The following is a 26,782-nucleotide window of genomic DNA, read 5'->3' as shown; positions in this document are numbered from 1 at the left end:
AAACTATAAAACGAGTACAAAAACTAAAGAAATGTGGAACGAATTATTGATAGAACAGAAACTCACTTTGGCATATATGCAACTAAACCTTATATTCGTTAGTAGCCTATACTCTATATTAATATATCTCTTTATTATTAATGAACTATTAAGAAATACTAATGAATTTGTCATTCTGAGGCTAACTGCTAATCTGCTATACTCAAATAGTCAAACTCAAATAATGAAAATATTTAAGCTCTGCTATAATTACAGGTAGCTAAAAGTTTTTAAAATTTACATATAAAACTTTAACATGCCGGAAATAATCCACGTCCAACATCTCTGTGCAGGCATGGAAAGTGTATGCCCCAAGTTTCATCTATACTGAGGTAATACTCACCCAGTCACTCTTCTTTGAGGCTGGTTATCTTCTCAGGACATTCTGTTTTTTTAACGAGGATCAACTATCATCTCATTGTCAGGAGAACCGCAACTTACACCAACATTTTCCGTTTCCATTGCCATTGTCACTTCATTTTTCTTAGTGTCCTCCACATTCTCAAGTTTCAATCTCTAAAAAAAGAAACTGATCAGATCAACAAAGGTCCAAGATAAATCAACAAAGCAAAACATATTGAAAAACAATAATAAAGTCTAAAAGTTGGGCAAACTTTATGCAGTATTGCAGTCCCATAGGCCATAACAGTAAATTAATCAGTTAGATTTTGAATGCTAGCCAAATATGAAGATTGTTCATGATGCATAGAAATTAGAAATTTAGAAGGATACAAAAGAACACTGTGCTTCAAAAAAAAAAAGTGCTATTGATTGTGTTTTAAACAGCAAACTCATGAAACAAATATAACACCACAGTGCTGCAATGACACATCTCAGCATAATAGGTTACAAGATGGTAACAGCGAGTTTGAAGGGTATGAGGGCTTAAATGAGCATTTATATTAACTGTAGTGAAAGCAAAAAAGAAAAGGGCATGTGATAGTATAGGTAAACTTGATAAACATTATACTAACCTTTGTCATTTGTGAAAACATATTTGAGTAGAGCTTTGCATCTCTCTTGTTGCTCTCAGCTTGAAGTTTTTTCAATTTGAGCTGAATGGCCTTCACCTCTCTAGAAAAAGACATAGTAAAGTCTGTGTCTGTGTGCATGTACATAAAAAAACATACAAACATCCTACAGAAGATTATAGCACCGTGACTCTAGAAGGGACCTCAACTTCTCAAATAAATTAAACCTTTCACTATTTCACTGAAATGCTTACCTATTCCCTGGATCAGCCTCCAAGGCCTTCTTGATGTCTGCTTCAGCCAAGTGGTAATCGGCAGTTTCAATATAGGCTTGTGATCGTCGGTACAAAGCTTTCACATTGGAGAACTCAGTATCAAGGACCTGTGAATTTTCACAAATGAAACAAAAAAATTTATTGAACCTAATGCAGTTTCAATGAAAAAATAGCATATTGCAGAAACAGTGAAGTTTTAACTACCAAAAAGGAGCAGTTTGACAACTGCAGCGGAGCAGAATTGTGGAAAAATAGTACAATTTAACTGCATAATATAGTAGAATTGCAGAAAACAATTCAGCAAAACCGCTCTGTTTCAGCAGATTGCAGAAACAGAGCAGTTTTAGTGCAGGGAACAGAGCAGAATGAAACTGCTACAGCCTACTGGACTGCAGAATTCTTAAAACACAAATCTGGTCAGAATTTTCTAAAAGAAACAAAAATATGGGCAGTCTGCAATTCTGAATAGTGCATAACATAATTAGTCGATGGCTTAGTGCTGCTTGGTCGACTAGTCATCAACTCAACAAATGGTTATCACAATTCCTTCTCTTGCTAGTTGAAAGGCTTGCAACAGAGCTGTTTTGCTAGTTTCACCTTGTTCATCTCATATGGTTATACTTCTACTTTGTCTCCTCTATTCACCCTTCCTAAGGGTTGCTTGCTCAAAAAGGATTCTGGAATGCTCAAATGAACTGTTCAGTGTCGTTTAAATTATTGCACCTGAGACATTAGATAGCTTGAAATATAACTAGAGGACAAGCAACCTAGGAGGACACTGATGACTATGGGGGAGATTGACAGTATGATTGGCTTTAGATAGGGTCCACCAAACTACCAAAGTATGGTCATCTAAGAAACAAAGTTTAGGAACTTTGTTGACCGAGTACTGCATTTATCTTGGTGGGGCTAATAAGCCGCTCGACTGTATAGGGTCCAATGGGGCTTGCTACTTTCAACCAGAAAAGAAGCGCCCTTGTCCCTTTCCTTTCTCCATTCCCCCTCTGGTTGCTGGTTGGGCGGGTTCGATGCCCATACTAGTGACTGGAGGAGATCTCTCGAAAAGTCTTGGGTTGCGGAGCAGCTATTATCGCCCAGCTACTATTATTATATGTTAAATGGGACCAAAAAGACGCTCTCCAACTATTCTTTCTTTTCATAACACCCCTAATGATAAGCAATCTATATAGCAGCTTCATAAGGTAGGATCTAGTAGATTTGAAAGAAGTATGTTACTTGTGATCAGCAAGCATAAAACAATGTCAAGTGAAACCAGCAATTATATTTTCCCATCTAGTTAGTGGACATAATCCGTTTTCCTGATGTTTCCCCCCATAATCCATACGGCAGTAATTTCTCTTACTTCTGCAGCAACATAAGCCATTTTCTTATCAAGTAAGGTCTATCACCAGAAGAAATTACCACGCTGTGGATCAAATCCGTAAAACATTCAATTCTTTAGGTCCATGAGAGCAGGCTGAGCAGCAATTTCAATTTTTGACACACCAAATATAAATAAGATATCAAGGATTAGGAGCATAATGTTGATGTGGATGAGGAGAGTAGTATTGCGAGATAAGTTGGGCCATCTCATGGTAGTATGCTCCAATTACTGAATGTCAGATGTCAGCTGTTGAAGAGTTATTTGCAGTTTTGCATGTGCCCTACAAGGCTACAATACAAAAGGTTAGCCTGAAAACTGCAAAGCATTATCGACTTATCGTCCTTGATTTTGGTTAGCTGTACTCTTATTCACCATAAAGGCATTTGACTTTGACAACATTAACCAGTTATTGCATTTAGGGACTGAATTGCAAACTTCAGAAGATTCAGGTGTTAAATATAAGTTTAAGGAAGTCTGGGAGAAGGCCAAAATTTGGAAGAACACCAATTGCCAGATGAAAAGGTCAGCAATCTGTTTTAGCCAAAGGAGGATAGCGCATCTGTAACTACCATGGTGTTAAGGACTGATTTACTTTCTCTTGCTCGACATATAGAGATTGATGTATACTAGACAAGTCGATATTTTAATAATACATCCAAAACAGCAAGGATCATCAAGGTTATGCAAATGATTTCATACTGAATGGGTACAGCTAATAATATGCAAAAACATTCACACATAAAAATCATATATACCTTAGAACAGAGCTCGATAGCACCCTGGTAATTGTTCAGTCGAAGGCAACAAGCTGCATTGTTCAACCAACAAGACACTCTCAAGGATTTGACAAGCTTTTGACTATCATCTCCAAAGGATCCATCTTCACCAACATATGTCGCTGCCTGGAAGGTGTCAAATTATCCACAAATCCCAATTCATCCAGAAAGAACCACATGAAACTCAAGTAGAGTAAAAGAAGCCGCAAAAGGAACCTTGTCATATTTTTTTAAAGCTCTTTGATATTTTCCATTTTTGAACAGTACATTCCCTTCATTTTTTTTCATTTCAGCCGCCTGAATTCGTTCACTGCCAATCAACTCCCATGGCTCTTTCTCCTTTATTTCAGGAAACAAAACAAAAGAATATAAATTAGGATTAAATATGTAAGAAGTAGATAAACATATTTAATTTACGAACAATTGTAGTATTCAAAGGCAAATAAAAAGTTTCAATTGACTAGTACAGAAACAACAAGATATTCATACATTATATTCATTTTCTAGGTATATGTGATTACATTAATTAGTTTATAACAACATTATGACTTGTTTGATACTATTTACAGGTAACTTGCTAACTTTATTGCTTTTACGTATTAATGTCTAGGTCTAAGGACAACGAAATTACTTGACCAAGCCCATTATTAAACCTCATAAATCTCTTATAAGGAATTTCAAGTTTAAGTTGTTTTTATCATATATCTTGGCATGTACTGGAGGTCTACACTAAGTTTTTACAATGTCAAGATTAATGTGTGTAATACATGTACACACTTTCAAATGAGTACGTCCAAGACAGACAGGATGACTTTTAAAAGTGATTTCAGGTCTATAGTTTTTTGATGGCCAAAGATTATAATAGCAAGTCAACTATTATACTCAATACAAGATGATAGTAGACTGGGAAGGTAATTGATAAAGGAGGTTTGTCTGTGTACCAAAATGAATCGACAAATTAGGAAAGGTTCAATGATCAAAATGAAAAGAACCAAATTATGATAAACACAAAGCTACATGCTATAAGAGACTGTTAAAGGAGTCCGATACTGAGCAGACAGTTGGGCAAATCTGGGATAGGTTATGGGACATTGCGGGTATAGGTAACCAAAAGGACTCTTACTTGAGTATCATTTAAGAAAATCTAGGAAGCATGAGTGCGGGTGCGTGATACAGAAATACGGAAATTCGGCAAAATCAAAAATATGGGGATACGGGTGCAGGGGAGTACGGCAAATATTAAAAATATTTTATGTGTGTGTGTGTGTTGCATACACTCACCAATTATACAAGTATACCTGAGTGCAGAGATCTACAACTTATATAAACACATAAGCATATACATATACAACTCATATATACACACAAATATATTATTTTGTTTATTTTGCGTTTTGCCTACTTCACCTTTTTAATTGTGTAAATTAAAGTTTATTTTTAAAAAAAAGTTGCTGGAAATTACGAAAGTTGTCATTCTGACGTATCCCTGCACCCCCATTTACATATCCCCGCGTATCCCCATCTCTGACATCATCGATATGCCACGTGACATATCCCGTACGTACCCCGCATTGTGAAGTATCCCATAATCAGTTCTTCACCCAGGTGAAGTATCCATGCTTTCTAGAAGAAAATGAATCCACATTTTATCTTAAATTCGCAGAAAAAGCCAAGAAAGTGAGGGTTGATAAAACCTGATCTTAGTTCAACAATTAATAATCCCATATGAAGTCCATAGATAAAATATATATCTATCTATCTATATATATATATATATATATGCAAATGATCAAATAGAAACAAAAACAGAAACTAGAAACTTCATTGATCACTGCAGTTATTTTTAGTGATTATCAGCCATTTCCATCCACCCAGACCCACCTACTGCCTGCTCCACCACCATTCACTACTACCAGACTCTCTCCCCATTGTTGCCCCTCCCAGCTGCCGCCCCCGCCCCACCACTACTCCACCTCACAACTGCTCCGCGCGGCCCCTGCCTCCTCCCCCTCCCCACCACCGTCTCTTCACCGAACCCGACTTTCCTCCCATTTCCAGCGACCTCCATACCTCTTCGGTGAGCTCATCGCTCTTCTTCTTCTCTCGATCCATACAATTTTCAACTAAATCTATGCACTTGTTATGTAATCTTGAATAAATCAATTACTGCCCGCCTAGTTGTGTTCACTCGGCAAAATTTGGTGACGTCCGGAATCAATGATAATGGCCGGAAAGAATGATGGTGGGGGTGATTGGAGGTTGACTTGTATATATGTATTGATCTAATTAAAAAAGCTATATAATTACTAAATAATACTGGTTTCTAGTTTCTATTTGACTTTTGTTTCTAGTGGAGTAGGACCCTATACAGATAGATATTATAGAGACAAGCGCTATATAATTTGGAACTTTCATCCTATACAAGCTTAGGCACTTCTACATGGTCACAGGCTCACAACCTGACCACACCTTACTGAAAGAGCCCTGGAACTTTGACAGAAATTTAACAGTCCATGACCAAAGTTTACAGAAAGCTCGCTTCAACTTTGACTAATATAATATAAAACCACATGTAACCACACATTATTGAAAAACGTCTTACAGTTTGCTCCGCGTGATGAATTGCTTGAACTCATTTGACCCATTCAACAAATATTTATGACATCATATACGATATGTTGTCCTACATCATCTTATAAACTGAAATGTTTTGCAAGGCCAATAATTTCTCTATGTAAAAATCTAATTTTGGAATGTAAAATTAGATAATAAATTCTATGTTTCACCAAATAGTGAAACATAACTATGACTTACCAACAAACTCCTTGAGAATATGATACATTGCAAATTATTCCATTGAGCTTATAAATATCTAAACAAGCTATGTTCCATTGTGCCGATAAAATGCATAATATAGTTCGTTAGTGACTAAAATCACTTCAAATCCTGATTAAAACTTTTCCCTATTCCTAAAATATGTTTAATAGCAAAGTCAGAAAGATAACTCGGGACTAGAGAAGTGAAGCACGAATAGAAGCAATAATTTTTAAATATGTGTAGCTATGAAAGCATAAAGAAAATATCAAATAATATTATGAATGTGTCTTATAAATAACTAGAAATTCTTAATAGGAGTAATATATGATAAGAGAGAATGTACTAATAATTATCCAAAATAAGTTGTGTGTTATGTATTAGGATACATAATCTTCCTGACAATTACTAGCTTATATCCCAGGCTTTGCACGGATACCTTTTAACATATTTTTTTCTTGATTTAGTTTTACTCTTTTGATAATTTTTTATATTCTATTCCATATCAATTGTGAATGTATTATAATACATTTAATTTCATTAATTGTATACTTACACTTTCTTTTAAAAAAATTGTCAAATCTAGTCTGACACCACGAGTTGTTGAGGTTAATTCAATATTTCTCGGGATGGGAGGTTTAGTGAGGAGATATTCTTTTGCCAGGAGTATTAGGAATATTGGAATCTGCACATTGAATTTTTTTTCAAGTCTTGTCCCCGTATAAAGAATCCGAACACATAAAGAATGCTGAAGTGACACTTATCGGACCTCAGGCCAAATTCAAATCCAGCCAAATAGTGGCTAGGATCTCCAACAATTTGACTCTGAGTCTTGAGCTCGTCAAATTTTTGCTCGTATTCCACTGCTCTGAGTATAAATTAGAATGTTAGTTTTGTATACTTCATTGACTTCTATTTCTCTTTTAAGAACATGCTCATAGAATAATATATAGTTTCTATTTATTTTTATTTTACTATCAGATATAAGAACTTATATTATTATTTAATTTTAATATATATACATATTCAATTCTAATACTCAAATTTAATTTTCTTTCTTTTAACAATAATACTAAGCTACATTTGAGCAGTTGGGAGGATCGAACCAATGTATATTGTACATTTTATTGAATAATATTATTTTGGTTATATATGAAGTTACATAGGTTTATAACATAAATTATCGTCATAATATATTAAATCACAATTTTTGGGCAAAAATAGCTAATTTATACTTTAAAATATAGAGGTAATTGCATATCGCACCCCCTAAGTATCGTTCAAAAACGATAGAGTACCGATACTTTAAGAAACTCAACTCGCACCCCTTATCTTTACTTTTCAAAACCGAGATGCACCCCCTGCCGTTAACTTCCGTTAACTCAGTGCACTCCGTTAAATCAGTATATATATAATTGCAATTCGGACCCCCTAACTTACGTTCAAAAACGATATGGTATCCATATTTTTGAAAACTCGAATCGCACCACCTATTTTTACATCTCAGGAACATTACGCACCCCCTCCGTTAAATTCCGCTACCTTCGTTAAAATTCTCCCCCGTCTCAATTCACATGTCCCTTTTGTTTTTTGAGGAGTTAAATTGATTAATTTTTTACTAACTATTTGAAAATATGTATTTATTATTTTAGAAAATATAAAGTTACATATTAAAATAGACTAGATTTAATTTTTGATGATATTTTTTTGATCAATTTTTCCAAACAAAATAATTAAAATTTATATATTTTAATCAATAGATAAATTTATGTAATATTTATAATAAATATCACATGATATTTATTTTTTATATTTAAAATAGTGTATATTAAATACCTAATACACATGTCACTAAAAATTTAAAATCATTCAATATGTAAAATCATTTTGACTTGGGGATAACTTAATTAAACAAAAATTTAAAAAAAAAATATCATCAAAAAGTAAATCTAGTCTATTTGTTTTCGCAAATAATAGAGGGTCCGAATTTCACAAATAATAGAGATAATTGCAATTCGGACCCCCTACTATTTACCTCTATTAAAATAGGCTAGATTTACTTTTTGATTAAACGACAAGAGGCTTATATAAAAAGCACATTATACTTAACTTACGTTCAAAAACGATATTATACCTGTACTTTTGGAAACCCAAATCTCACCACCTATCTTTACAACGATACGCACCTCCTCCGTTGAATTCCGTTACCTTCCGTTAAAATACTCCTCCGTCTCAATTTACATGTCCCTTGTCAAATTGACTAATTTTTGACCAACTATTAAAAAAATATTTATTTATTATTTTAGGAAATAGAAAGTTACACATTAAAATATACTTTCTAGCCTGTTTTAATAGAGGTATCTATTCTATTTTCTAAAATAATAAATACATATTTTCAAATAGTTGGTAAAAAATTAGTCAATTTAACTCCTCAAAAAGCAAAAGGGACATGTAAATTGAGACGGGGGAGAATTTTAACGGAAGGTAACGGAATTTAACGGAGGGGTTGCGTATCGTTCCTGAGATGTAAAAATAGGTGGTGCGATTCGAGTTTTCAAAAATATGGATATAATATCGTTTTTGAACGTAAGTTAGGGGGTCCGAATTGCAATTATATATATACTGACTTAACGGAGTGCACTGAGTTAACGGAAGTTAACGGCAGGGGGTGCATATCGGTTTTGAGAAGTAAAGATAAGGGGTGCGAGTTGAGTTTCTTAAAGTATCGGTACTCTATCGTTTTTGAACGATACTTAGGGGGTGCGATATGCAATTACCTTTAAAATATATTAAATCATGCTTCTAGAAGGCAAAACAATCATAAGAATAAAACACTAAAAATTCAAAATATAAGTTTTATAGGCCGAATTCCACGCTTCCAGCTTCCAACGTTCTCAACAGTAGTAATATCATCCATCATCTTTATCTTGAAAATCCTCTTCTGAATCATTTTCATGTCCTGAACTGTTCCCGTCAAATTCAAACTCTCGAACCTTTTCTTTGTTCTTGTCCACTAACGTTGATGAATGTGCTCTTCTTGAACTTGAAGCATACAGGTTATTTATTAACCCCGTTAGATTTTGAGGCTGATTGCGATCCTGAGTTATATGTAGGCTCTCAAGCATCAAAAGCTGCTTTTCATTTTAGCCCATCACCATATTCATCTGATCGTCGTTGGAAGCTGAAATGGTCTTCTTATTTGGGCTTATAAATCTTATTTATGTTTTCGGTTGGTACTTTTGGGCCTTAAATTCAGCCAATAACATTAATTATATCATTGCGGGCTTAGCTTCACGAAAGCGCGCTGCTTTGTGCTTGTGGCCTGATTGAAGTTGCTTCGCCTTAACATAGGTGAGGCACTTTGTAGCGTCTTGCGCCTAGGCGCGCTTTCACAACACTAGATCGAACCTTCACCCTTTCCTTTGATAGCAACATTAAATAACATCGCAATTTTGCCACTCACGACCAGACGACCATCCACATTAACTGCCTTGGTCTAATTGTATTTGAATATTATGTACTTTTAATTTGATCTTATGAAATCTCTTTTTTATTGATAATATCTTTGACAAGGTTCAAACCTTCATGATCCCATTAATGGATCCAAAGACATACCATTGGATCAGGAGACTGTTGCTGAAATCCTAACTGTCAACCCTTGTCCATCATAAGTGTCACATATAGATTAGACGGAAAAAAAGCCCACTACAAGGGAACAGGATAAAATTGACTACTTATAACAAAGCTTAAAAAATAAGTTAAAACGTTAACTCTATACACTCAAATGGGTTTTGGTAAAATGACACCGTTCTGGGTGACAGTGACAAATATGAAACCAAAATGGCTTCTATTACTAATTTTATGGTATATGTGGCAAGACGGCTGACAGTTTGTATTGATTTACGCAGAACATATTATCAAATAATTATTGGATATAATGTTGTTAAATATGCGAAATAGCGCTTTGTGAGCAAGCTGCTTATGAGTGATTTAGTGCGATTTTGACATTAGCATAAGAATCACGCTCGACTCACAATTACTCATAGAAACTCACAAAATATCACAATAAAAAACACAAGAACTTGCAAAAATGAAAAAAGACTTGAATACCCGTAACTTAAAAAAAACCTACTTATCTGTATAAGTTTGACCCCTTACAAGGAAGAGAAAGTATATGAGGGAACTCTAAACGATTTAGAAGCCTTTGACTTACTAAGTGTTATTAGCAGATAGGTTGATACTATTATAGGATATTCCCATTATGTTAGAGACTTCTATATATGTTTAAAAATATTTCAAGTATTATCCTATTGTTTGATATAAGAACAAACATTCTCAAAATTATATGCATATAAATATAGATACTGTTATGGCAAAAAATCGTGCCAAGTAATATCAATTCACTGATCAGATATTGAAGCTTGCAATTTTTTTAAGTTTGCGTGTTAACACTGATCAGATAAAATATGGCAATGGTCAGTTTTGACCAGTCAAGTCAAAACCACTCAAACCACCTTATAGCTGACTGTTGTTAGTCCTGATTGGCTTACAGTCAGTTTTGATTGAGATCGGGGCTAAATGTGCTTTACAGGATCCACTTTTGACAAGTTTGGCATGGCAACCCGACTAATCTTCATAACCCACAAGGCTCTAACCTACCACGCGTATCACTCTGTGGTGACCCTAAATCGATGGCCGACAAGTACCAGTGTGCTTACTGCTTATAACCGACCATTTTCGGGGGTCAATTTTTTCTGTTTTTCATTTCTTGTAGTGGCATGTAAAATATGCAAAAAGTCCACCATCTATGAAGCGAAATGTCCAATCACATATTAGATGGATATTAAACCAAGAAGAAACACTATGTGGTTACCTAAACATTTTTTTTATAGAAGTTAATTTAAATTTCCAAAAAATTTAAACTTCTGGGCCTACAAATATGAAGAAAAAATAAACCTAATATTTACAAAGAGAACGCGAAAGGGTGCACAATGCAAAAACAAGACTGTGAGCCAATGTTGCTCATATAGCCAAAACATATAAAAAAAATATCGTTTTGGCTCGTCATTGACCAAGGAATACTCACTATACTTTTTGTTAAAGTTATACTATTAGTCAATTATACATCTATAACTATAGTATATCATTATAATTGAAACATTAAAAGTTTGGGTCGGCCCACTTGTCTATTTATTTGAAAAAATATCTTAACTAGCCTAATTAATTTAAAAAGTTATTCCAAATAACACACATCTTTGAGGCCAAGTTATTTTTCAAACCTATGTTAACAGGCGTATTAAAAACCTATTCTAATTAAGACACGTATAACTATTCAAATTTAAACACATCCACAGGCTTACTTGTATTAAAAGCCTATCTTAGCACGCCTAATTATTTTAAAAGGCTATTCCAATCAAGACACACATACTATTCTAATATAAACACATTTGTTGGGCCAGCTAAGAGAGCCTAACTCCACAATAGTACGATATTGTCCGCTTTGGACCGAGCCCGCGCGGCTTTGTTTTCGGATATCTCTCAACAGGCCTGGTTCTATTGGAGTTGTTTTGGCTGCGTATATTCTAGCTTTCTTCCCCTCCCACAAACGATGTGGGACAACTCCTAACAATCTCCACCTTCATACGTCGGGCTTGACACCTGTCAAATTCAGCCTCCTGATGTGCAATCGGGTTTCCCCTTCAACCCGTACTGGAAGTCCGTCTGGCTGTCTGGCTCCCCTTTGGCCAAAACTAGAAGGCCCACTTGACTTATCCTTAAGCCCATTCTGGGTAGCCCATCGGCCTCTTCCTTGACCCATAACGCAGCCCATCGAAGATTGTTACAACTTGAAGCTCTGGTACCACTTGCTTGGCTAGCTAGGCGAGCCATAATTCCACAATAGTATGATATTGTCCGCTTTGGGCCGAGCCCACACGACTTTGTTTTTGGGCATCTCCAAAAAGGCATCTTATTGGAGTTGTTCAGAGTGCTTATATTTTAGCTTTCTGCCCCTCCCACAACCAATGTGGGACAACTCCTAACAATCTCCCCCTTCAAACATCGGGCTCGACACCTGTCGAATACTGTCAGGAACTGGTATGTTTCCGACCTAGTTTAGGGCTTCTTTTGGTGTTTTCTGGTTATATGAGTGCAGAAATAGGTAATTATAGAGTAATAGAAGAGAATAGAGATGAGATCAGACAAAATTGGAGATGAGAAACAGAGTTTAGATGATAAAAGCAAGAAAACCTAGAGAGAGAAAGTTGTTATAGAGAGAGAAGCAGAGAGAGAGAGTTTGGAGGCAAAATCCAATTTTCATATTAAGCATGCATAGAAAATACAACTGAGTAGATCTATTTATAGACTCTACTAACTTGTTCTACTAACTTGTAATGAAAAGACACAATTACCCTTACTATCCTTACTACTACTACTATCCCTGCTCATATGTCTATAGATTGCTACTTAAGTTGATTCCCAACATTCCACCCTCCTTGAATTTCACCATTTCCTCATGGTGGATCATACACTTCACAACCTCTTTCCACCTGGGTTATGTACATCACTGGCAAGGCCTTCACTGCTATGCTTTCTTTTCCTTCCAGGTACAACTCTTGTTTATTGAAAACTTACACTACTTGTTGTATATTTAAAATTCCTGCAACATATCGAATTCCATAGAAACAACTTAAAAAGCCTCCTGGATCATATATGTATATTATAACATTTTTCCTTGAGACTTCAAATTTCATAATATCTCCTGGACCTTGTATCTGCTCAGTGTACCTGTAGGATGTCCCCATTATCCCAGCCCTCACAGAACCACAATACAGTTCATCAGCCTCATTAATCTCAGTGAAAACTTGGTCAATCTCATCATCATCCTTTTAAATATCTTGGCCTTGTATTCCAGCTGAATTCTCAAACTTAACTACAAAACCTCTCTTCCTCAACTCAGGGTGTTCCTTTAACAGCTGCTTTATTGCCAAGATCTTCAAACTAAGCCCCTCTTGCCAGTGTCCAAGTTGGCCACCAACTGAGTTACTTAGTGTCACTTCTGGTAGCTTCACTTCCTTAGCCATGATCATTTCTTTGAATAACATATCAACAGCTAAATGATCTTTTTGCATATGACCCCTGGATCAAAGATGGTCATAATTTGTGTATCAAGATGGCTAGACTTCTCTTCTAGACCAATTTCCCTCATGCTGGTAAGGATGATTGAAGATTCCTCCAAAACAACACCTTGTTTCTCTTCACCCCTGTAATCAACAAGCTTTAGCATGTCACCATCTTCAAATACCTCATCTGATTTGTCCCTCCACTGTACCTCTAATCTTTCACTTGTGCAAAGATCTGACTGTGATAAACAAGATGAGTGTAAGTTATCTCCTCCTAGGACTCCTAAAATGAGTTCATACTCAGGCCAGCACTCATCGCCCTCCATTGGATCTTCATCATAGATAGGGTCATCATTATAGATAGGTTCAACAACCACAAGGTGCTCCCAATCACGTGATGACTCGAAGACTCTAGCACCTTCAAACTTAGGAGGTCTTAACTCAAGATGATGCACAGAATCCCCAATCTGATATTCTGAGATTGCAGAAATTATCTCAAGACTTTTCCTCTGGGCTTGGTTCTGAATTTTCTGGAGAAGACATCTCTTCTTCCCGAGTGATCCTAAACAGTGGCCTGGTTTCCTTCAAGTGATCAGTATACTCCTCAAATTGAGTGAAATGTAAATCCAATGGTTCCTGTTTTGATGCAAAAGGATTTGCCAATCTAGGTCTTCTACTCTTCTGAGCCTTCCTTTTCTCCAATAACTCAATCTTTTGAGCAGCCAAAGCAACTAAATCCTCCAATTCCTGAAATCTTTTGTCAGATTTTTTCTTATAGGACTCAAACTGTTCCTGCAACTCTGGAGACAAGTCACATGATATCTGTTCATCCTCCATTGTTATACACAGTTTTAATTTCTACCACAACACTTCTAATTCTTCTAAGATCTCACAACAATTCCTCTCAGGCAATTACTCAAACACCTGACTACTAGCAACTAAACTACAGCACAACACCAAATCACTAGTCAAACCTCTCACAACAATTCTTTTGTACTTTTCTGTTGTAATAAGCTATAGCAACTATCTATTACTATAATCTATCCACGATCAACTGAACTTCACTCCAAATTCACAGAAACAACTTCACAATCACAGATCTGATGAGAACAGTTAAGAAAACAGAGATCCTGACCTGTCGGATCTCAACTTCCAAACTAGACCTGCGATTTCGGTGATTCCACAACCGCACAGCTTGCCTTTAACAGCACAGTGATATGGAAGCAGTAGTTGATCAAAATTTAGAGCTCTGATACCAATTTGTCAAGAACTGGTATGTTTCCGACCTAGTTTAGGGCTTCTTTTGGTGTTTTCTGGTTATATGAGTGCAGAAATAGGTAATTATAGAGTAATAGAAGAGAATAGAGATGAGATCAGACAGAATTGGAGATGAGAAACAGAGTTCAGATGAGAAAAGCAAGAAAACCTAGAGAGAGAAAGTTGTTATAGAGAGAGAAGCAGAGAGAGAGAAAGTTTGGAGGCAAAAGCCAATTTTCATATTAAGCATGCATAGAAAATACAACTGAGTAGATCTATTTATAGACTATACTAACTTGTTCTACTAACTTGTAATGAAAAGACACAATTACCCTTACTATCCTTACTACTACTACTATCCCTGCTCATATGTCTACAGATTGCTACTTAAGTTGATTCCTAACAAATACCGCCTCCTAGTATGCGATCGGGCTCACCCCTGAACTCATACCGGAAGTCCGTCTGTCCATCTGACTCCCCCCGCCTTATCCTTGAGCCCAATTTGGGTAGTCCATATCCTCTTCCTAGGCCCATTCTAGAGCCCATCAGAGATTATTACGGATCGTCCAACTTAGCTCTAATACCACTTGTTGGGCCAACTAAGCGAGCCTAACTCCACAACAGTACGATATTGTCCGCTTTGTACCGAGCCTGCACGACTTTGTTTTCGGGTATCTCTCAAAAGGCCTTATTCTATTGGAGTTGTTCTGAATGTTTATATTCTAGCTTTCTGCCCCTCCCACAACCGATGTGGGACAACTCCTATCACACATTTCCATAACAAAATTAATTATAAATAAAAAGAATAAAATACTAAAATACAAATTATAAGAAAACAAATCTAAGGTAGCCCATGAATCTCGCAAGATATAAGCAATTATATTATAATGACAACATTTTTTTTGTGATGCTAGTAAAGGATTATATTATCAGATGCATGACTTGAAAGTGTATGTTAACTGACATCCAGGTATTTTCTCGTCATATAAACCAAGACATATGAGGTCTAGTGAGCCTACCTACTCCTTGAAGGCTCCCACTATCATTAACATCCTTTGACAACCTAAACTTTAGCTCACAACCTTTGGGAGCTACACATATATATTACATCAAGGTTTCCAAGTAGTGCAGACATTAACTATTATGTAATGATTTTACTTATAACTGAAACTCCCCTCATAATTTGTTTTATTACTTCCATTATCATCATAATTAATAAGCTTTGATAGTTTAATATCGATTTTCCATTTATAAAGTAAAAGATTACACAGTCTAATCTATAGGAAAAGAGTACAGTTTCCAGCACTGCCAACAGGATCTACGTCTCAAAACGCCTTACACTGGCTAGCCATACTTGACATTTTTTAAGTGCTAGGCCAAATCCTTGATCTACCAGAACTTCAACCACTGATGACATTAAATTGGAAACAATGTTGCAAATCTTTTCTGGCCTGTATCCAGTACCATAGAGATTGAAGAGAATTTATAAATACGTCACCTGTATTAATACATCATCTTATTTTCAGTCTTTACGCTCCAAAAATCATCTTAAGCTTCGAATGGTAATAACCATTAATGAAAGCAAAAGCAGGTATAAGTGCGATAATATTCATCCACAGTTGCATTAAATAGCTGAAAATCTTAATCCAATTATGGTCTAATCTGGGTCAGCCTATTGTTTTATATAAAATAGTTGCGCAAAACCACAATCACTTCATTATTAATGTTTCTCACACATCTTACCTTTACAAAGTTGAGCATTTCAACTTCATAGGATAGAGTAGAATAGGAAGGAACAGCAGCGAGATCCCTTCTAACTTCCACACTTCCAAATCCATATTCAGGATCTATAGTTATCATTGCCTGTTCGCCTTTTCTCATAGTCATAGCCACACGGTCCAAGCCAGTAATCACTTGTTCTACAAAGAGGTCAAACAAACTATAGAGTCCAGCTTGAGTTGTAATAAAAATGACTTACCTTTACGGTAATGAATAATAAGTCTTTTATAATTTGATTTGATTTTCATGTTAATGACTGTTTTAGTTCAGAAATAATAGTATCTGCTTAAACCAAAGAGAGAGATGCTACTTTTCATTGAGTAACAAAAACATGAATAGGCAAGAAACATATGGAAACACAACAGATTATACAAACCTAAGTGCAAAACCATTTACACTGTCACACTAAGGATGTCATCCTTAACCTCTAATGCACGCAAAGCTTCATCATTTTATTGTTGTAATGCAAAAAATTTGAGCGTCAGACTTGCATCTCAAATCATATCTTTCACATACTCGTACGCTCGGTCTTATGATTGGAAAAATGAAGTAAGAATTGAATGAAAAAATGTATATTTTTAGAGGGTAATAAGGTTGATTACATGGGTGAGATTAAAAAATATAATGGGAAAGCTTATTCATAAGATACAATTGATACAATTTAAGGACATGAATAAAAAAAATAGATGGCGATTCATTTAGATAATTATAGGAAGTGTTCAACATATGATCTATTTGATGACTTCTCTCACAATACGTTAGATTATAGATAAAAGGAATGAATCCCTACATATGGTCTGAAAGCTAGACTCACCTTGAGGACTCGATTCAAGCCATGGGCACACCCAATATTCTCACAATTTATCACATACACTAGACCTTGTTTTCCCTTGATGGATTTGTGGTTGCTCCATAGCATTAGTTATGGACTTATGGTTATTCACTCTTAATTCTTATAGATAAGATTATTAACTTCTATGTATCTGTTTTACTTTTCTTTAAATTTATATGTCATTGTTTTAGTTTAAAAAGGTAACTATTTAACTTTATGCACTAATCAGTTAACACTAACATCCCCTGCCACCTTTTTTAAGTTAATAAGTCAGAAACACCCCATCAAATAATATGACACCGCAACCTGAAGATATAGGGACACTTCAACTAGAATATCAACCTAGAGTCCTCTTAAGTGTGGTAACCAGTATCATGATATTTAGAAGGCATGAGCAGGGACTGAGTATCATGTTTGTTACCATTCAACCAACAGGCCGGACGTCTTATAGTTCAAATAAATCATGATTTATTTGGAAATATTGGCGGGCTTGTAAATATCCAACTTCAATGTATTTGGGTAGAAGAGTGGGCTAGTTATAAATTCAATGTTCACATTTGACCCAATTTCTATATGGGCTAGGGATTTGACTCAAGGTTGTTTCAAACAAGTATGGCTAAATGTTCTTACATGGCAAGCTTTTTTTATGAGTAGGTCATTCTGCACCCCATTTTTGGGCACTGAATATAACCACACCATGCTTGAGCTATGTATTGTAAGGTCGAAAGTGTAAAAATAAAAAAGGGCACGTGTGTAGAGGTATGTCAGTGCCCATGTTCAATAATCTTTCTGTGGCTTTTCTAAATCATTATTGTAGACAAAGTTCAAGCCAAAGTAGTTTTACCTTCACCCGTAATGAACTGGAGTTTTTCCTCTCCATCATAGCCTTTCTTCTCAAATATGCTACCATCTTTTAGCATTGCTTTATACCTAACTGCAATAGTTTAAGATATCACAAAGCAAGCACAATCATATGGATGAGAACAAAATATATTTTCGAATGAAGAAATCATCATTTTTTTTTCTTTACAGATTCCATATTCTATCTTTTAGAAAAAGGAAAATTAATTCATTCATTCATGAACTACATGTCGTTTATGGTTTAGGTCCCTGAACTAAAAAGCCCACTTTTTTGATACCTAAACTTTTAAAAAATCTGATACAAGTCCTTCCGTCATAATTTGACTAATGGTTGTTAGTCAATGCTGACGTGAACATTGAAAAAATAAACAAAAATACAAAAAATTCGAACTTCACGGACTGAAGTGAAATTTTGATATGTTAATCTACGAGTGATTTTAAAAATACGGGTAGTGAAAGTTTTTGATTTCGAGTTCACTAACGTATAAAAATCTGCACTTTAATCTCAAGAACACGAAACAAAAAACTTACTAAAATGCAGATTTTTATACGTTAGTGAATTCCAAATCGGAAATTTTCACCGCCTTGGTCCTCGAAATCACTCGTAGATTAACATCTCTAAATTTTATTTCAATCCATGAAGTTTTAATTTATCGTGTTCTTAATTTTTTCTTCATTTATTTTTTCAATTTCCATGTCAGCATTGACTAACAGTCGTTAGTCAAATTTTGACGGAGGGACTTTAATCAGAATTTTTGAAAGTTTAGGTATCAACATATTGGGTTTTTTTTAGTTCAGAGACCTAAACCATAAACGGCCTATAGTTCAGGGACAAATGAATTAATTTTCCCTTCATAAAATTTCTACAGAAGTGCATAATGATCTTAAGAAATTTAAACGTCATATCTTTATAATCTTATTTAGACCTTGTATAAAAGATGCCAAGCGTAAGAAATAGCAATTGTATAAAGTAAAGATTACATCACGACAAGTTCTGCTACTTGGATCTTTAGATAGCTATATATGTTTATTGAAATGCTATTACAATTTCAATTTAATCAATTTTCAACTTATTGTCACTTACCAGTAACGAGAGCACCTTCATCTGCTGTAAGTGCACCTTGCCCCTCTTTCAGTATTTTTTTCATAACCTTGGAATCAGTAGTTACACTAATCACACGCTTGAATGAGAGTAACTCCATATCTATGCTAAGCACAGTATTTTTTGGGATCGCATGAGAATTTTGATCAGAATTCATACTCCCCAACTGATAAGCATCTGCAAACAAATGTAAGAGTAAGATTACTGAGACCTTCCACATATTAAGACAAATTCTTCACATTACTGTATAGTATAGTTGTATCTCTGCTTATAATCATGCACTGGTACAAACTTTTCTTCTTACCAAATGACAGCTCATAAAAGTAATTTCTGCACCTGTTGTGTCTTGACATTTGTGCAACTTATGAAACAAATATATGACATGAATTCTATTATTGAATAATGTTGAGCAAAGAGGAGCCCAGATTATGAAAATACTACATACAAAGAAGCACTCCTTTCCCAAGTAAATAAAGATTCATTCATAGTGCAAAACAATAAATATACATCTTTTAAATTATAAGATAAAAAACTCAAGCTTAATCATATAGAAAGGATTAGATACATAAATACATACATACATATATTTGGATACGTATGTAAGAATGAATATATATAGTTAACTTCATCCAATTATTTTTCTAAATTAGTGTAACTTCATCCAATTATTTTTCTAAATTGGATTGAACTCTAATTAAAATTTAATTAATTACTTTAATCATTTGAATTGGATTTCAAACAAAAAATAATTTATATAATGTTGCATGAACATTTAGTGGTTTTACCAAAAAATAATAAGTAGTCACCGAATCATATTAATTGCACGGAATGATAAATGATAAAATAATAAATAAGGTTGGAGGAACTAATTTTAAGAGTTTACATTTCTTAATAAGTGTTAAAAAACGGCATATGTCTTATATATCCGATGAGAGGGAGTAGTTATATTATCATGGTAGAATTATTGCTACATGTGTTCTAAAATAATACACACATATATATACACACACACACACACACACACACACACACATATATATATATATATCATGCCTTTGTGTGTGTGTCTAAATAATATGGCGACCTCCTCTAGCCTTAAGATAACACTGACTTCTATCTAAACAACTATAAATATACATCCAACTTCTAATTATATAGTCCTAATGCTTTCCATGTAAACTCCTAAGTCCTGACATGCATACTCACTTTCAATAACTAAAAGTATCTCCAAAAGCATCCTAGTGGGTTCCACAAATATATAATAAAAAATATAACCTCTTGTAAACTGAGACATCATATTGAATCACAAACTCCAATGACAATCCTTATTTGTATTTCCTATTATTGTTATAATATTAAAATAAAAAACCATTAAAGGAAAAAAATATGAAATAGGAGGCAAAGAGTGAAAAAAAGAGGAAAATGAATATTTTATTCTTAAAAACAAGATAGGAATGGTTACTCGTTCCTTAAAAATAATGAATGAAGTAGGGGAATAGCTAGGATGTCGTTAGAGTGATGTTTTTACACCATACTCTGATATTCCTTATATTATAGCTCAGAACATCATATAGGTAATCTGTTGGAGATGCACTGACACTTTAATCTAAATCCTAAATTTAATTGAAAAAATATACACGCATACATACCTCATTCAAAGTAAAACATAAATGAGGCCACTTCAACATAACTCATGCACCACTTGCTCTTAAATTAAAATATATAATCAATATACTACTTTTTATGGCGCAATATAACATTACAAGATGATGTAGCATCACCCACATATGTACACAACAAGAAGTTACTTCAATAACTTACTTATGTAGTATGCTTTAAATTTGGAAAGCTTCGGGTGTAATGAAGTTAGATTTAATGAAGGCGGTATTAATAAATATAAAAACTACTTATGAGTTATCAACTTACAATTGGGTTGCACTGCCAGATTGACCTTCTCTCCCCTGTTCATGGTCTTAATAGCTTTTGATAAAGCAGGACAGAAGTGACCTACAGAACGCATATATATCAAACTTCAAAAACTAACTTAACACTAAAAATTGGGAATTTAATTTCTACTCCTACACATGCTCTCTAAATAATTATCAAGAAACAATTTTCACGATTACGCACCATCATTTAGATAAAACTCAACCCCTTCTTCTGGAGTTTTTGCAAGAAGAGTACCATCAGCCAGCATAACCGCATACTTCACTGCACACTAAGAGCATTAGTTGTTTATTGTATTGGGATAAAAAGTTCAATTGTTTGCAGCACTTAAAAAGGCCATGCTAACATTTTCTAGAAATTAATGTTTCTGTTATTAGAAGACAAAAATACCTAGAACTTCATCCAGATCACTTGGTTTTCCAGTTTGTTCCCCTTTCACTAGAACCCTCTTAATAATACCCCCATCCTTGGAGACATCAATTACTGTAATCCACGAAATGAGTTCAACTTGGAAGTTGATAACAGAATTTGGTGGAACACCATTTGTGCCTTCTCCATATGCCAATTCAGGAGGCAACGTAAATAATGCTCTTTCCCCCTTTTTCATGGTTACAATCCCACGGTCAAGGCCAGAAACCATTTTGCCTGAAAAACTCAACAAACAAAAATATATACCTAAGTGAAAGGTAAGACAATAAATTTTGTTTCATAGAATACTGTCGAATGTATATAAAACTGAACCCTCGTTGTTTTTTATCTGTTTTATAGATAGCTGATACTACAGGGTATTACAATCAGACGCACTAAAATTATAAGAGCAACAAAAATAAAGTCTTAAAAATGCACAGCTCAACAGTCTCAAACCACTCATTATAATTCAAATTGTGCATATAAACACAACACTTCATGAGGCCATATCAAATATTCCAAAGAAATTATCCATTACATGAGTCAATCACAAAAACCAACAAACACACACACACGAAAAGAGAAATTTAAAAAAAAATAAAAGTTAATCGAACATAAATCAGATCCACTACTGATTCTTATTTGTTTAGAGTAGTTTGCATGATATACAAGTACTCAAACCATAAAACATCACACATGGAAACAATCCGGTATAAAATGAATAAACTACTACATTCTATCCAGCTCTTATAAGGACCAATTTGCAATTATATACAAAAGCTAAATCAAATTCAAATCAATAAAGCAAATAAAAGGCTGAACCGCGTGCAACAGAGTAGTCGTGATTGCGAAATGTCGAAAACTCACCACTGCCAAGCGCATAAGTAACCCCATCACTCTCCGAAAACTTAGTTCCGTCCAACAACCATCCAACAAACTTAACTGAAACCAAATCAACAAAAAATCACAAACTAATTAGTGAAACAAAACAGAACCACAATTAATTTTAAGAAAAGAGAGAATGAGATGATGGAATTAATTACTTGTGACTTCATCGCCGATATCAGGTAATTCGAAGGCGAGGCCACGTTTGAGGAGCCTTTTTCTGATACCAGAAGAGCCTAATAGTCTCTCCTCGCCGACTTTGAGTGGCGGAGCCGACTCGATAACTTCGCCGGGTTCTTCGTCTTCTTCGTTAACCAAGTTGGAGGCGTTGCTTTCTGTGATTATCACCATTTGCGCGTCCGTACAATCCACCGATGCAAGGGTTTTCAAGCTTTAATCAGTTGCACAACGGAAGAGCACCAGGTGTATTATATGTTTTCTTTTCTTTTTTTTTTTTTTTTTTGAAACAAAGGTGTTAATTTTAATAATAAAAAGCCATACGGCATCTACACCAATGATCGAGTCGAACAAACAGTAATTTGCAATCGCCTGTTCTCATAAAGAGACAGTTAAACGATATTTTGAAGAAAATGTATATACAAATACAAGTACCCGCTTCATGCATCCTCGTTGAATTACTGGTACCCTCTTCATCATGCCCTAACAGAGCTATCGTTTGAGCTATCGACCAAAACGGCGATTCCATACAAACTTTCATCATCAAATCAAGACCCCGCTTACAATTAAGAAGCGAAAAACAAAACTCTCACCAGGGAGAGAAAACAACCTTAGATCTGAGCAGAACCACAGAAACAAGAGAAATCGGACTGAAAATCCACCCGCTTTAAACAGAGAAGAAAGACAACGAAATCTCCGATGGTTTTAGATCTAAGAATTCTTCCGAGAATAGATCCGAAATAGAACCACAAAAACAAGAGAAATCAGACCGAAACTCACCCGCTTGGAAGAGAGACAGCGAAATCTCCGATGGTTTTAGATCTAAGTTTTTCGAGAAGATGTATTATTCAAAAACTAGAAAGAAAAACAAAGCAATCAAGTGATTTGGGGCTTTCCACCGGTGAAAACCGATGGAAGCCCCAGGCGGCTACGACAAGAGAGAGGCTAGAGGCTAGAGAGAATTAGGGTTTATAGGGTTTTTTCCGATGTGCGATATAAACTCATATGTTTTCTTTTCTTATGTCAGTTTTGATATATATCCCAATTTTTGTTACCACGGTTTCAACATTAATTTTATTATTTTGGATATATTTTTTACCGTGATGTGTACGTAGAAGATACTCCCTCCGTCCCAAAATATGTTTCACGTAATTTGAGATGAAAAAATAATATATTTCTAAATATTATTTTTTAAAATTTTTTTTTTGAATAAAAATATAAATGTTAAATTTTTATTCAGAAAAAGAAATTTTGAAAAATAATATGTATAGGTATATTATTTTTGCATCTCAAATTACGTGAAAAAAATCAAAGTAACATGTATTTTGGGACGGAGGGAGTATATTTTTAAAATAATCTGTAAACGTATTTTTGTTTAATTTGTTAAACTAAAATTTTAAGATGCATTAGAAAATTTAAATTTATTCAACATAAACCGGTCGAGTGACCAGAATTTTTAAAATTCCAATTTTATAATATAATAAATATACAATAATTTAACACTAATACTAGGTAAATTGTTGGAAGAATTTAGGGAGTGTATTCTTATTTATTTTTGACAAAATTAGAGAATGTATTCAACTGGGATATTAAAAAATCTTTTTTTTACCCATGAAAACCGAGGATATCTCAGATTTTAAATAATATATCCCAAGTTTGAGATATTCTTTTAAGATTTTAAATCAAAATACGATAGTATTCAATCAAGATTTTAAATTATACTTAAAAATCGAATTGTATTATGTTGGGATTGTTTAAAATCTCATGGCATTCAATTGCTAATGAATTTTTTTGGAAGTCATAAAAAATGGATTTTGTGGGAGTATTCAATATTGTATTTTAAGCTTTTTTGAAATCACACCAAAATTCGTGAGATTTTTAAATTACCTAAATAATTTATATCCAATTATACGACATTTTTATCAAGAATCCCGACAAAATCAAAATAGTGTACGATCCATCAAAATCTATAGATTAAAAATAAGAGTTTTTCTCATAAATATCCAAGTCCAAAATATTTTTTACAAAAATACTACATTTTTTTCAAATATTTTGTAAAAATATTAAATTTTTGAAAATATTTGTAAAAATACTTTATGCAACTTGTTGCAGCCATATGCAACTATATTTGCAACCAGATGCAATCCCTGTGAGACAAATTAACTGAAGTTGCATATAGCTGCAAATCGTATTTTTAAAAGTATTTTTTAAAAAGTTAATATTTTTGTAAATATTGTCAAAAAATAGTAAAATCTTGAAAAAATATAATTTTGATAAATTCCTTAAAAAAACCATTAACATCTCAGTTGAATGCACCTGTTGTCTAACTTTTTAGGATTTAGGCACAAAATTTCAAAAAAAAATTGGGATTCCAAGAAACATACATACACCGAACAATTTTACAAAATCTATCATTTTATAAAATCAAATAAAATCTTCCAATATTCAAATATTGCATATATTAATTAATCCCAATTGAATATCAATGATTTTTAAAAGTATAATATAAATTTCTAATTGAATACCACCAGAATTTTTAAAATAATTTAAAATCTTAATTGAAAGATTACGTTTTGATAAGAATTGGTAGGAGGTTATCAAACCGAATATTCAGGTATAAAATTTGATTTATTTTACATTGCTTCGTATCTGAATTTATTAGTTTCTTCTTCATTATTTGTAATGATTCTTTATTCAGAGGTTGAAATCTTTCTCTTCCGCGGCCCTTCCTCCAATGTATCATTTTTGAGTCCTATGAAATATCACAAGATTTTGTTATATATTTTTCAAAATCCAAAATTTTGAATTGAATATTACTGAATTTCATAAATATATAAAAATTATATTTAAAATCTTAATTGTCCAACTTTATAAAAATGGTAATTCAAAAACAATATAATTCAAAAAACGGGAACACTGGTCGTTTTCCTAAAACCATTGCTTGTACTTCTTGAATACATCCCTTCATACTTGGTTCTGCCATTAAACTGACTACCCAACTCTTCTACCTCTTCTTCTTCCTCAAATTCATAAGCCTTATCTTCATCTATCCTTCCCATTCCAACACTACAGCTTCTCGCCATTCCCCCTCTCAATGATTTCGATTTACTAAAATTATTCCTCTCCATCAACTCTTTGAGCTTCTTCATTTGCTCCTCCTTTATGAGTTGCTTCATATACAAATCCACATCTAATGATCCTATACCACTAGTAGAATTAGCTCTAGTGAGATCTCTTAGATCTTGATCGGTTTCCAAAGTAGAGGACCTCGAGGAGGCAGCACTTGCGCTTAAGCTCTTGGGCAAGCCTGAGGAGACTGGCTGAACCTTCTTTAATGACCCCTTCATGTTGGTGCTTCCATATCTAGGTTTTTGAGCAACACCCATCATGCTTTTTATGTACATGTCTTTGCCTTTTTTCAAAACCCTGATGGGCATTGTGATGATCTTTATCAACTTCTTCTGGTTGCTTGTTCTCATTTTATTTCGGGGTTTAGTGCAATATGAGGATGAAGGAAGGCTTATTAGTTTTGGATAGGAAGAATAAGAAATTGAACATATATATACCATGTTGAAAGGGAAGGATCAGAGAAGTTTCTGATTTTTATCAAGTAAAGCTCAAGTGATGAAAGCTGTTGTTTAATCAAATAATAGCATGCTTGTTTTTGGACTTTTTGTTCAGTTGTGTATATAAGTGAAAATGGTGGTCAAACCGCCTAGTTTGAAAGTCTTGAGGAATGAGGAGGAAACTGCGGAGCAAATAGCTGAGACCTGAGACAAGATAATGTTAACTACTACTAACCATAATTTACTAAACTCGTGTGTCCCAACTTCAAGTAGCAAGTTTGTTTTTAAGAAATAAATTTTCTAGAACAAACTTGTTATCACATGGCTGTGATTTATAGAAAATATATCCGGTTTGTTGCTCTATAATTAAGGCTAATTATAATTATACACTTAAAACACACGTGGAGAGATAAAGCTTACTATAACTAATGCATTTTATTTTTTCTGGTTCAAGTAGCGAGGTGAGCTGGATTGCTTAAAGTACTATACATCTCTGCCGCTACTAGATTTAAATCTAACAGCTCTGTCCCTGTTTTGAAGAGTACTAGCATATAATTGTAATAAATTATTCCCAAGTTTAACCTTATT

General features: G+C 34.2%; 2 protein-coding genes across 3 annotated transcripts; both read right to left on the bottom strand.

Annotated features, from left to right (window-relative positions):
- Positions 1 to 114: 114 nt before the first annotated feature.
- Positions 115 to 22,887, bottom strand: LOC108214127 (70 kDa peptidyl-prolyl isomerase). 2 transcript variants are annotated; one of them, XM_017385927.2, is made up of 13 exons: positions 22,610 to 22,887; positions 22,434 to 22,508; positions 21,549 to 21,803; positions 21,342 to 21,422; positions 21,138 to 21,218; positions 19,194 to 19,388; positions 18,093 to 18,182; positions 16,381 to 16,556; positions 3,662 to 3,784; positions 3,425 to 3,571; positions 1,265 to 1,392; positions 1,014 to 1,176; positions 115 to 555 (listed from the first exon to the last, which is right to left on the bottom strand). In XM_017385927.2, the coding sequence occupies exons 1-13, from the start codon at positions 22,800 to 22,802 to the stop codon at positions 433 to 435; spliced, it is 1,830 nt and encodes a 609-aa protein (XP_017241416.1). In that variant the 5' UTR covers positions 22,803 to 22,887; the 3' UTR covers positions 115 to 432. The 2 variants fall into 2 exon arrangements, with proteins under 2 accessions (XP_017241416.1, XP_017241417.1); XM_017385928.2 differs by having other exon boundaries at positions 1,014 to 1,113.
- A 2,641-nt stretch (positions 22,888 to 25,528) lies between these two features.
- On the bottom strand, positions 25,529 to 26,107 carry LOC108212240 (uncharacterized). The gene has a single exon (XM_017383965.1). The coding sequence runs from the start codon at positions 26,105 to 26,107 to the stop codon at positions 25,529 to 25,531; it is 579 nt and encodes a 192-aa protein (XP_017239454.1).
- Between the last annotated feature and the right edge of the window lie 675 nt (positions 26,108 to 26,782).

Source organism: Daucus carota, chromosome 3 (assembly GCF_001625215.2).
Source record: "Daucus carota subsp. sativus chromosome 3, DH1 v3.0, whole genome shotgun sequence".
In the NCBI taxonomy this organism is placed as follows: domain Eukaryota; kingdom Viridiplantae; phylum Streptophyta; class Magnoliopsida; order Apiales; family Apiaceae; genus Daucus; species Daucus carota.
This window is presented reverse-complemented; position numbering and strand designations above follow the sequence as displayed.

Excerpts from the sequence above, each read along its gene's own strand:
- LOC108214127 (XM_017385927.2), bottom strand. The coding sequence starts at position 22,802 with ATGGTGATAATCACAGAAAGCAACGCCTCCAACTTGGTTAACGAAGAA. Across the intron at positions 21,804-22,433 it reads TACTTATGCGCTTGGCAGTG|GCAAAATGGTTTCTGGCCTT; the intron begins GTGAGTTTTCGA and ends TGAGTTTTTCAG. Across the intron at positions 19,389-21,137 it reads TCTGGCAGTGCAACCCAATT|ATGCTTATCAGTTGGGGAGT; the intron begins GTAAGTTGATAA and ends ATTTGTTTGCAG.
- LOC108212240 (XM_017383965.1), bottom strand. The coding sequence starts at position 26,107 with ATGAGAACAAGCAACCAGAAGAAGTTGATAAAGATCATCACAATGCCC.